This window comes from Thamnophis sirtalis, unplaced genomic scaffold (assembly GCF_051295495.1).
Source record: "Thamnophis sirtalis isolate CommonGarterSnake01/CBP01778 unplaced genomic scaffold, rThaSir2_p1.2 scaffold_8, whole genome shotgun sequence".
Classification (NCBI taxonomy): domain Eukaryota; kingdom Metazoa; phylum Chordata; class Lepidosauria; order Squamata; family Natricidae; genus Thamnophis; species Thamnophis sirtalis.
Genome location: NW_028261388.1, coordinates 54,674,519 through 54,687,664, shown reverse-complemented (window position 1 = coordinate 54,687,664; position 13,146 = coordinate 54,674,519). Strand labels below are relative to the sequence as shown.

Below are 13,146 nucleotides of genomic sequence, written 5' to 3'. Positions count from 1 at the left end.
ATTTATTTTTTATTATTTTGATTAAGAAAAATAAATGGGAAATTAGAATGCTAAAAAAACCCATGTTGTGGCCTCTGATCTCATGTAATTTACAAGACACAGAACAGCAATTGTAGCCAAATGCTTTAATTAGAAATATGTCCAGTTATTCAGAAAAACAAAAGATAAAAGTAAAATGACAGAGCATCTTGGGAATACGAGATAAAGAGGATGGTAGGAAGCAGCTTCACTAGTTTACCTTTCAGAAATTGTGGGGGTTGTGACTGGCCATACCCTCAATGGTAACCTTTTTGATCCATGGTATCTAATCAAACTACAAGTTTTCTCCTTGTCCCCCTACAGACAGGATATATTTGCCCTAGATAAATATTAGATTGCATGTCTACAGATTAATAATTGCATTTGCTGAAATAAGTTTTAGATTATTTGTTATACAAACTTTTAGGTTTTTTTCTACATTTCCCTCCAGATTAAAGAACAAGCAAAATAAGGCCTTAAGAAACAGTGTAGGTGCTGATTTAACTCTGTCCTTGCACTGAAGTGAAAGCAGTCCTTGATGTGAATGTTAATTTTACTATGTGACTAAATGCTGTCGCAAAAGATAAATTTGTATTGTGATCTTCAGCTTTTAGTTTATCACATGTGACAAACTGTACTTGAGAGTCACATAATGTATATAAAAGATTGACTCTTTTCTTAACCCCCCCCCCCCCTCCTCACATCCTAGAAAATGCCTTGTCACACTAGAGGCCCTGTTTTCTAATCCTAAAGATCCAAACACAAAGTAAACCAGAAATTTTAAAAAATCTCTCCATTTTATAGAGCTGCTCTTCAGTCAAATATGTCTGAAATAATAACCTTTTACAACAATGTCAATAACTTCAGATACTCTGATCACAATTTTCTTCAGCAAAGAAGAAATATTGTCCAATGGAACCAGTTGCTGCAGACCAAGCAGGAAACGAGACGCTAATGTGTTTGCATAAGTTTCTGACTTGGTTGTCTGGATATGATACACAGAGATATTCATGGGCCACAATGCTCCAGTAATCTGGAAAAAAGAAACTCTTCTTAAATCTTATAAAATACCACTGTAGGCAAGTAAATAGTTTTTCTTTTAATTCTATACATAAAATGAAAAACAATGCAATCCAAATTAGATCCTTTCTAACACTATAAAAACTATGTTTCAATATTAACTTAAGACAGGATAACTCTATTAAAGAGGCATTATTTTAGTCAGAAATTTATAATTTATTACTTTAATTACATTGAAATATATTTTAAACAATTTTAACAATATTTAATAAATATTCAACATTATTCATTTTAAGAATAATGATTTATTTTCATGTTCAAGCAATCTATTTGTCTGTAAACACACCAAAAAGGGGGTTTATCTGAAATGTAAGAGGAACTATATACTCTATAACTTCTTTTCCAGTAGGTGGCAGTCCAATGTAGGCTGAGCTTTCTTACATCAACAGAAATATACAGTACAGTTTATATATTATTATTCCATTGATTCATACCACAGAGTGCAAAAAACGTGAATGATTCAGAAGTCTTGGAGCTACTTTGTATAATTCACTGAAATCCGTTTTCACAAGGGCTGACACATTATACCAGTATTTTGTCACTGTTCGTTCTAGAATTGGAAAGAGAAAACAATCAGGTGATAGTCAGAACTTTACATTAGTGCATAGGTGCTGAACTAACATAGTGGTCTTCTCATTTTCAGTGGTCTTGATTAACTGCTGAGACTCACAAGGTGTGACAATGTATGCATTTAATCAACCGATCAGAATTATCTATGAGATTCATATATTCTGAATCATAATTGATCTCTTTTGTTTGAAAACCCTGACAGAATTTTGAAACGCACCTGAAATATCAGATCAAGGTTGCCCAAGAAGTAAAGACCCACAAATCAGATCTTCTGCCTCAATTCCCCTATATCCGAAGAAGAAAAGAATAAGTAGCATGACAGTATTGTACTAATATACCTTCTGGAACAGGATCTGAACAATGGGTTCCCGTAGATGTCTTACAGCACTTTTTATATCCTGGACAATCCATGTCAGACACACATGAACTCTTTACTGCTTCCCCTATCTTCATGGGACAGGCACCAGGTTTTGAAGCAAACTCGCTGGATCTGTTTATGGCTATAAAATAGAACATTTTACAAGAAAATTGCATTCACTGGCCAAGATTCTGCTTTCTTTAGGTACATCTAAGAGCCTAACCATCCTCAATGGAATTTATTTTGAATCAAACTTTGCCAATCCCTATGAACATCAGATTCAAAAGTTCCTTTCCACAGAATTTTGAAGAAGCAGAGAAGAAAATATTCTTAACTCCATAGGTTCTAGTCCCAGAGTCAATTGTCAGCCATTGGAGACACCTGCTAGTGTTCCGTCTCTCTTTAATTGTTGTTACCTTGTCTAAGTCATGACTAATGTCAAGGCAAAACATGAAGGCAGGGATAGAGAGAGAGAGCAAGAATAAAGTCCATGCTTCCATACCTCTGTCCAGACTGTATTTATATTCCCCTCTGAGAAACCTAAATGTGGATTTAGATCTTTAATTAAACAATAGCAGAAGCTCTTGCTGCAACTTGCATTATTTCTGGATTAGGGTAATAAACCTTATCGAAGTTGAATGCCATGCCTGAAACCATTGTTATTTGGATAGTAGTCTGTCTTTAAGATGAAACAAATCTTTTGCTGGTGAAAAAGATAGTCAAAAGAGTTTTGAATTGGCATCAGACACTTTACATAAGTTATGCCGGTCCTTTCTCACACTAGCTTCCAGCTCTCTTTGAAACATTTGAAATATGGGCTTTCCATCCACAGAAGTAGAGAGCTGTACACTATTTGGAAACCCAGTATATTTCTAGTTCTTTACTTTTTATGATTCCTTTCTAAACTTTTAAGAAAAGTGATTTTGAGGTTTGAAGGGGCTCTCTTGGAAAGGTTTCTACATTGATAATGGAAGGCCTTCTCCAGAGAAACCTGCTAAAGTTCAGTTTTCATTCTGACAATCAACTTATTTATTTCTTGGCACCACCAGTGTTTTTTAAAGATGATTATTTTAATACTTTTGATAGTTTAGCAGTTTTAGTGCCTATATGTATTGCTTGATTCTTTTGACTCTTACCTTTTTCAAATATAGTTGATTTTTTATATTATACTGAATTATTTTGGATTTTTATAGATTTCATCATATTATTTTACATGATTGCAACAACACATAGAATTACCATTAGTGGTGATTAATAATTATATAATCAGTTTTCAATAATGTGGAAAATATTAACCCTTTCATAATAATAATTATTAGAATTTCACCCCAATTCCTAAGAGTCAGAATAGCAGTGAAATAGCCCATGGAAGGGATTCACTGTAGTAACTCATACAAACTGTTATGGCATGAAAATGTCACAATAAGTTGTGACATCACAATGCAAGAGTTGTGACCTCTTATGCATTTTGCACTCAACATGACTTGTGGACTTCAACTCCCAGAATTTTTGGAGTTGAAGTCCACAAGTCATAAAAGGGCCATAGTTCCTTCCTGAGCTGATATCAAAGCTGATATCAAAGATCTCATGTCAAAGATCAATCCCACTATTTTAAGGCAATTTCCCTGGTTTAATGTAGACATTTATTAATCAACATAGTACCAATAATAAAAGGAGCAATAAATGATGGCAATTATATTTCAATTGTAAAAAAATATCTGACTTGATCAGAAACTTTGCAGGCCAGCAACGTTTTGTGCAAAAATTAGGTGACTAAAGTTTCCAGCAATGAAGAAATCTAAATCCAGTTCCAAGTAATCTTTATATGCCAGCTAAGCAGATGAAAATGAAAGCCAGCCTCTCACATCTGTACGTCACTGATAACAAGACCTAACAGCATTCCAGTACTCTAATCAGAGAAATATGAATGTCAGCCACTCCCTTGACCTTAATGATTAATAAACAGTCAGTACTCCCCCCCCCCATTTAAGAAATGACTTTTGCCTAGAGCAGTGGTAGTCAACCTGGTCCCTACGACCCACTAGTGGGCTTTCCACCTTTCATGGTGGGCGGTAGGGGTTTGCTGTAACTCTGCTTTATAAATTTTATAAAGTAAAGTTACTTCCCTACTTTATAAATCACCATTACTGTGGAACCGGTGGGTGGTTAGAAAATTTTGCTACTAACAGAGATACAGAAGTGGGCGGTAGGTATAAAAAGGTTGACTACCCCTGGCCTAGAGTATATCAATGTCAATGGATGCTATTTTGTATGAATCCTTCTGCTAGAATGCTTAGCATAGTTATGAGCATTTCATTTAATCAGCTCTAGAAGTGCATTTAATCACCCAGAAGTGAGGCTTTTTCCACCAAAGTTAATTGCACCCAGGGAGGGGAAACTTGTGACCCTTCAGTTGTTCCTGAACAAAAATTCCCAGCATCCCTCACTTCTGGCTATCCTGGGAATTATAGTGCAATACCATCCAGAAAGCCAAAGATTCTCCACTCTTGACTGCTAGAAATAAGCAAGAAATAAAGGAAAATAAAAAGATAAAAAGCACAAAGCAACCATATGCAAATAATTTAACAAAACTTCAATTAATTCAAAACAGATAAGCTTCAAGCTAAAAGAATCATACAAAATAAGTGAGAGCTAATGCATCTATATCAGTTATTGATAACAAAAATATCAATGCCCAAATAATATTATAATCCTAGTCTAGTACTTGTAGCATAAACCTCTAGCATGTTTCTGAAAAGACTGTCAAGTTGTCATTATTACAGGAGTCATTCTCAGGAGCGAAGTCAATTCTCAGAGATCCCTGCAAAAATGTTACCTAGTCAGTGTCTTCCTTCAGCAAAAAACCTCCTGAAAACCATGTACTAATAATGGAAATACAAAGTATTGTTATGGTGCTTCTGCTTTTTTCCAAAAGGTTTTATTTACTGCATTTTTTTATTTATTTTTTGAACTCTGCCAGGTCTGTCGTATGTTCTGAAAGCTTTTCTGACTAAGAGATTATGGCTTTTGTAAGATAAATATTTATAAGCAGCCTGATATGCTAAGATGAGACAAGGACAATTCAGTATGATTCATATTCCCATGACAACTACTACATGCAGAAAGCCAGTAAATGGCTGGTGCACATTTTATGTAGCTGATTCATTTGTTGCTTGCTAGCAAACCATTTGCAATAAATGTAAAACCTCTTGAGAGGTTCTATCTCAGAAAATCACAGCCAATCACAATTTGCCAGGGAATATTTTCCTATATGTTAATTAATCAATAAAATTAATAGTGGCAAGAAAGAGAAAAGCACCCCATAAAAGAAATAAAATGTTAACACAGGGGCTACATTTCTAAAAGTATGGGGGAAAGCCAGGACAACACTCTAATTCCATTTAATTTAATTTAATTAGTTATTGTTAAATCTAATTGATTAAATTAATATAATTCATCATGTATTTAATAAGCTCCTCCTAATTTTAAATAAAGCGATTTCAGTTATGATAGAATAAAGAGAGTCACAGAGTGGCCAAAGTGATCTGCTACTTAAAGTGACTTTTGGGTATGCTATATAGATACAAATATAGCATCCAAAGAATAGACTCTCAAGTGATAGCATCCAGGGAAAATCTAAAGCGCTCTAAACACCTCTCATTTCTAATTATTTTGAATCCAGACATAAGTACGTACTTTAATATCAAGGGAAACATTAAAGAGTCATTCAGTAACACACTCTTAATACTGTCCACTGATGAATAAATAATGAAAAGAAAAAGTTGATAAAGAATATGTCTAGATAATACTATTCATAAATATTAGCTCTATGCAGTCTGGAAAATGGTTTAGCCTTTACTAGGGAAATAAATAAGATAGATCTGTATATCCCCACATATAGAATAATTCGCAAGTTCTCCTGAGAATGAAGAACCTCTAATCTGATTAGGGCAGCCTATACCTGTGTGCAGTTGAAGATAAGTTTACCTTGTTAAATCTATCTTTGGCAAGCTTCAGGTGCTCTATTATAAGTCCTGCTACTTTCTCTAAGTGTTTTTCTCCAGATGGAGATGGTTGTGCATGTGTATTATAGAAATTCAGAATATCTCTTCTACTAAGCCTCCCTAATCATTTTCTCCTGAAATTTTCTTTGATCACTATGAAACTATATGTAACATCTACTCAGAAATCTCCATAGTCACAGGGTAGCATTTTTTAAGGTCAAGGAAACTTTTTTCTGATGAATATCTATGAACCACATTAATAGATTACTTAATCTAGCAAATTTTGATTTCAGTTTGGTCCAGTACCATTAGCATAGTCTAAGGTGACCAGATTTTTAGATTGGTAAAGAGGGACACCATTGCGCGGGGGGGGGGGGACTTGATTAAAAATTTTATATTTTATCAAAAGGTCACACAAGGCGATTACATGACCCCAGGACACTGAAAGCATCATAAATATGAATCTGTTGCCAAACATCAAAATTTTGATCACATGACCATGAGGATGCTGCAATGGTCGCTAAGTGTGAAAAATGGTCATCAGTCATTTTTCAATGCCATTGTAACTTTGGTCACTAAATGAACTGTTTGAAAGCTAAAGCTAGCTTGCATTATAATGCCTTATGCTAGCTTACATTTTCAAGAGAGAGAAGCTAAACTTCTTATTAGAAATGAGTAGAGTAGAGTAGAGTAGAGTAGAGTAGAGTAGAGTAGAGTAGAGTAGAGTAGAGTAGAGTAGAGTAGAGTAGAGTAGAGTAGAGTAGAGTAGAGTAGAGTAGTTTATTAGCCAAGTGTGATTGGACACACAAGGAATTTGTCTTCGGTGTACATAAAAAAAATAAAATAGAATACATTCATCAAGAATCATAAGCTACAACACTTAGTGATAGTCTCTCTCTCTCTCTCTCACACACACACACACACACACACAAACACACACACACTCTTCCTCTGGATTCAATGGGACTTTTAGAAAATCCCCCCTCCTGTGCACACACTCCCTTTCTCTCTCTCTCTCTCTCTCTCTCTCCCCCCCCCTTCTCTGGATTCAATGGGGTTTAGAAAATCTCCCCTCCGTGCACACACTCCCTCCCTCCCTCTCTCTCTCTTCCTCCCTCCCTCCCCCTTTCTCTTTCCTTAAATTCTGAAGCCTGAAGAGGGAAGAGGCTGAAAATAGTAAAGATCCTCAAGGATAAATTCTTCTGCTTTTGATTTGCATTAGTACTACAGCACGTTTTTACTAAGCTCCTGTAAATCTATGCTTTTGATACACATACTGCTGCATGGCATTCACTAAAGGATTCCATGTGTTATCATTTTTTCTAGCTGGGTCTTTGGTGCAATAAGTAAAATAATTTGCAAGCATGTAGTTATGACATATGGCAAGCTCATGTAACTTGAGGCGGCCACTTGTTCCTCTGAAGCCACAGTCATTTCTTCCTCTGAAATCTCTTCTCTTCAAATCAAAGTCCTTTAAACATTATGCCAAGCAAATTGGAGATCTACAGTTCAGATCCTGTTTCAACCATGATAATTGGCAACTTTTTTTTTTTACTACAACATGCCATGCATATTTCATTATTTGGAACGTCATTGGAGGATCAGGATGGGTCTTCAGCATTTTAAAAACAGGGATGCTGGAGCTAAAAACCTCAGTGTAAAATACTTACAGCAAGAAAGAGTTGGAGAGATCCGTGCTGTTTGTGAGCTTGGAAAGTGGGGGATTACGCCACCTTGGCCAGCCGATCCCCCCACCCCTGTCCTCTTTTCTCCACCGGAACCCGGGCGGGGGGACTCGGCGGCAACCACCTCCATCCCCGCGCCTCAAAACCTCTTCCTCCCCTCCACTCCAAAACCCAGCGGAGGAGGGGTGAAGGTAGAAGCGTTCAGTTTTTTAAAAAAAGACTGAGGAAAAAAGAATTGAATTGAAAACAGTAACGAGAGAGACGAAAATCAGAGTATCAAAAAAAAACAACCCAACCCAACACTTTTTTTGTGTTGTTCTCCACGCTTCACTCCAGGATCTAGATGAGGAAGGCTACGGCCATTCACCAAAACTTTTTTCCTCTCCCTCTTTCTCTCTCTTTCCCCCACAAAAAGCAGGACGTAATAGAGCTGTTTTGAGTCCCGATCATTCAGGATCCATTCAGAATCCTTTCACCGCCAAACTCTTAAAGCTTTATCAACTCTACAACAAACCCCTTTTTCTCCCCTCTTCTCCCCTCCTTTACTCAGTCACTCCCCCGAAGTTGAAACCTGAGCAGGGCAGCGATTCCCCTATGTGTTTCAGACACGTTGGAGAGAAGTGGGGTTCACTTCTCGCTTTCTCCCCGCAACTTTAAAGGAGAATGCGCGCGCGCCGTGGGGAAAACACCTCCAAGCGGCCCTGCAGAAACAACCATGGGAGAGAAAAAGACCTTTTCTTCTCTTTTTTTCCTTTCTTTCCTTTTCCTTTCTTTTCTTTTCTTTCTCCCGCAGACACCTGCCCCAATTTTTTGCTGATTCTTAACTGCCATTGGGGGGAGTGGAGAAAGTGGAAAAGGCAATATTCTATCCTATCTGGAATAACACAGCCGGCCCCGCGACTCCTGTTAGTGTTCGGCAGCGCGTACCTCCAGCCCCGCAGGCCATCCTCCTGGCGCACAGCCACTATCCTGCAATTCCTTGGCGGCGGCGGTGGCAGCAGAGGCCACGAGACCTCCTCCACCTCAGCCACCGCCATCTTGGCTCCCCCCTCCCTCCGAGCCCCCTCCCTCCGGCTTCCCTCAAGCCCCGCCCTGCTCTTCCCTCACCCTCGCACAGCGGGTCCTGGCTACACTGCCGATGTCCTTTCGTCCACTCAAATGATCGGGACTTTTTTAAAACGTCGCGGGACGCGGGAAAAATTGTGACAAAGCATGCCTATCCCACCAAAAGCGGGACGTCTGGTCACCTTAGCATAGTCTCAACTGCTAGAGTTACTATTAGCATTGACACGTATTCTGAAGAATTCCAAATATACAGTATGTTTATACAATTAAAGAAAATTGGCATGGATGCATATTGGTGAACAATGTAATTGAAATATATGAATATTTTAAATGACTTTTTTTTTCTTCCTAGCATCTTCCCACAGATGCAGGGGCTGCTTTTCTGATCAACAGATGGTTGCATGTGACAAGAATTGACTGGTGCCTTAATTACTACGTAAGACTGGCTCTCTCTTCTAAATTACATATAAACTTTTTAAATCTGAGGTATTATAGATCTACCAAATATGAAGTAAAAGGAAAAGGCCACAAACTAAATTCATAATTTTGCATTGATTATGCAGTAATTATATGTGTTCACTCTCTGCTTTAGGACTGGCTTGTTAGCAATATAATGGAATGACTGATCAATATCATTCCATGAAAGCTAATTTCTACAGTCTTCTGTAACTCAATGGGACATTATGGTCCAGAAAAATGGGGCATAATTAGAGAGACGAAATGAGAAATCATAATATTTTGCACATAATAAATGCCAAAACAGAAGGAAAGAAAAGGATATCACAGAATCAGTAATGGGTTTCAAAATTTTTTAGAACCTCTTCTGTAGGTGTGGCCCGCTTTGTGGGAGTGGCTTGCCAGCCATGTGACCGGGTGGAAATGGCTTGCCAGCCATGTGACTGAGTGGGAGTGGCTTGGCAGTCATGTGACTGGGTGGGCATGGCCAACTTGTAAAATGTGGTGAAACTCACTTAACAATGCTCTTGCTTAGCAACCAAAATGTTGGCTCAAAAACACTGGCATTTGAAGCACGCAAGTCTTAATGCTGTCAAGTTACAAGACCCTTGCACCCCTAACCCTTTAGAAAAAAAAACCCAGGAGTGTTCAAACTTGACAGCTTTAAGACTTTGAGGTTTAGACAGAACTCTTAGAGGTGGGCGGGGCGATTGGTGAGCCAGCCAATCAGTGAGCGACAGGCGGGGCAAGCGTGGTGCGGATGGGCAGGGGGAGGGAGCTGGAACCGGTTCTAAACGGCATGGTAGATTTGTGGAACCTCTTCTATAGAAGAGGTTAGAACTGGCAGGAACCCACCCCTGCACAGAATATAAAAACTAAAGTAGGATGTGCAATATTAGAATTTGATAAATAGTACTTTACATTGTATTTCAACTAGTCAGTCATAATGACTCAATGATGCAATCTCCTCCTTTAAAATGATTAGAAAAATATAGTACATTGGGAATAAAAATTCCCAGTTGTAAAATATATGAAATAGCTGAAAATAGTAATCAAGGCAGAATTTGTATCTGGCACTAAGACAATGGTGGGATTCAAAAAAATTTACTACCGGCTCTGTGGGTGTGGCTTGGTGGGCATGGCAGGGGAAGAATACTGCAAAATCCCCATTTCCTCCCAATCAGCTGCGACTCAGGAGGCAGAGAATAGATGGGGGCAGGGCCAGTCAGAGGTGGTATTTGCCGGTTCTCGGAACTACTCAAAATGTTCACTACCGGTTCTCCAGAACTGGTCAGAAGCTGCTGAATACCCCCTCTTCACTGAAAGGGGAAAAAAGAGCTAAATATAATTTTTTGAGTAGTGTTGATCTTTCAAGGCACCTCTGAGCACATTTGCATAATGGAAGAGCCATTTCTTGTACTAATAAACATTTTTGAAAGGACAAACACAATGCCTATAGTCGGACTTATAGAAATATTGTTCTGTGGCTTAGTTATATATCAAAGGAGAATTTTTATGTGCATATTATGTCATTTACCTAAATGAATGTATTTTAGGCTATAACTAATTATTTTTAAATTAATAAGTACTAGCAAATAATAGCAACATGACCATTGCCTGATTTCAAAACAATTTTATTTTATCTTAGGTTTTTTATCATGAAACTGAAGAAATGGCATAGAGGCAGAGGTGGGTTACTATCGGTTTGGCCCGAACCAGTAGTGGCATGCTGGCCTGGGTCACAGAAATGGCAGCCACCCAGGCTGGACACGCCTCCGAACCAGTTCCCCATTCGTTGTTGCCACCATCTTTTTTTTTTTTTAGTTCTGCACATGTGCAGAACAATTTCTAATGAACTGCACATGTGCACGCACGAGCCAACCAGCAATAACACTGGCCAGAAGCTACCCCTGCATATAGGTTTATATGCACCTCAGAGAATAGCTACAGTACTCTTATACTGAATGCATAAAATACATTCAGGATAATATAGGAGTTTAAGTAATAATGACAATGTGATATTGGAGCCAGTCTAGTCTAGTGGCTAAGGCACTAGGCTGGAAGCCAGGGGGATGTGAGTTCTAGTCCTGCCTTAGGCACAAAGCAGTCACTCTCTCAGCTCTAGGAAGATAAATGGCCAGATATTTCAAAAAATATCTCCAAATAAAATGTAAGAGGAGTTAACACTGATTTGAAGCTTCTATTTATTGATTGGTTTACCATGGAATGTACTATCTTTTTAAAATAATTCAAAATGAATAATTTAAAATGACGGGAAGGGTCTTAAAATTGCTGAATATTTATAGATAATGGTGACATACAAGATTTTTGATTTACATTGGAAGGAAGTCACTTAATATTCAACTTGTCAGCTTGTCAAATATGGCAATTCATTTGATCTTCAAACATATGGCTATAAACCTGAAATAAAATCCATGAGAAGGTTTCACTGAAATGAATACATGACCTAATCATACTATTACTGGAAAGAATTACCCATATAAGAGCAAACCTGGACTTCAGTATGTTTCTCCACAAGATACACCAACTTTAAGGAACATCAGATATTTTCTTCAATGCATAGAAAATTATTTGTATTTTTAAAGTATTCCTATCCTGCTTTATTATTGTTATAACTCATATAATATACTCCTTCCTCCTTTATTATTTTATTTTTATTACTGGTATAAATAACCCATTTAATACTCCTTCCTCCTCCTATTTTCCGCACAACAAACCCATAGGATGAGTTGGGCTGAGAGAGAGAAAATAGCCCAAAGTCACTCAGCTGGTTTTTCATGCCTATGGGAGGACTAGAACTCAGTCTCCTGGTTTCTAGCCTAGATCTTTAACCAGTACACCAAACTGGCTCTCTAAAGCCAACAATACTTTTCCTATATCACAATACCCAAAATATACTACAAACCATTGGCTGCGATGGGCAGCTTTAGAAATCAAATCAAATCAATCAATAAGCCAGCCAGCTAGCTATAGTTACATATGTACCATATTTACTAGATGTGTTTTATGAAAAGAAAAGAATAAGCACTAGATTATAAATACACAAAAGTCAGTTTATTTGCTGCTATCTAGAAGTCATCCAGATATTTGCAAGTGACCTAACTTGCTGACTCTATATTGTAATTAAATGTATATTATTGGTTTTGCAATTCATAGGCCATAGTCTTTTCATTGTGTCATACTTACGTAAAGAACAATATAGACCCACTCGTTCATACCCAGCACAACAATCTGTCACAATCACAGCTTCTTGGACCATAATAGGATGGTACTCTTCTTTGTAATAGGTTGTGGTGCACATTCTCCAAGGAATCCATCCTCCACATGGTGTTTGTTTCTCATATGATTTTTGATATGCAACTGTTTTGCTCACATTTTTTATCACAGAATAATTGCATAAATGGTAACCAAGCAAAGAGATACTTTTCTCTAAAATAAAGAAAGCAGAGTGATCTATTAGAATGGAATTAGTGGCATAGACCTTTCCACCAAACTACTTGGAAACAACTGAATGTTGTTCAAGTTCACTATTGTTAACATAAGATTTTGTTATCCTTGTAGATTCACAATGCTGAAAAATAAAACAAAGGAGAAGAGAACAATGGTAGGATACACTTGCAGTGGTAAACGATACACACCACTAGAAGAACAGAAAGACTATATTAGGTACAGATTCATTCAGTGGTCACTAGGAGTTGACATTGGTTTGATAACATGTAATCTTTCAATAAATATTTTAATGATTTTGAATATGGTCTAAGGTCCAGAGGAAATCATGCAAGATCACGTTTGATCAACAAATGACAAATGTTAAAAGAAACTATCCAAAATCCACTCAGAACCTTCAGGAATGGGGAACATAAAATAAAGTAAATAAGTGTATAACTAC

General features: G+C 37.5%; 1 protein-coding gene across 1 annotated transcript in view; it reads right to left on the bottom strand.

Annotated features, from left to right (window-relative positions):
- The window catches only part of UMODL1 (uromodulin like 1), a 46,410-nt gene extending 33,790 nt beyond the window's left edge, over positions 1-12,620 (bottom strand). Inside the window, exons 1-4 of the mRNA XM_014061595.2 lie at positions 12,444-12,620; positions 2,007-2,168; positions 1,533-1,648; positions 859-1,051 (exon numbers count right to left, since the gene is read on the bottom strand). Of these exons, the coding sequence (XP_013917070.2) occupies positions 859-1,051; positions 1,533-1,648; positions 2,007-2,168; positions 12,444-12,558 (586 nt within the window). The 5' untranslated portion in view covers positions 12,559-12,620. The remainder of the gene's footprint in view (positions 1-858; positions 1,052-1,532; positions 1,649-2,006; positions 2,169-12,443) is intronic.
- Between the last annotated feature and the right edge of the window lie 526 nt (positions 12,621-13,146).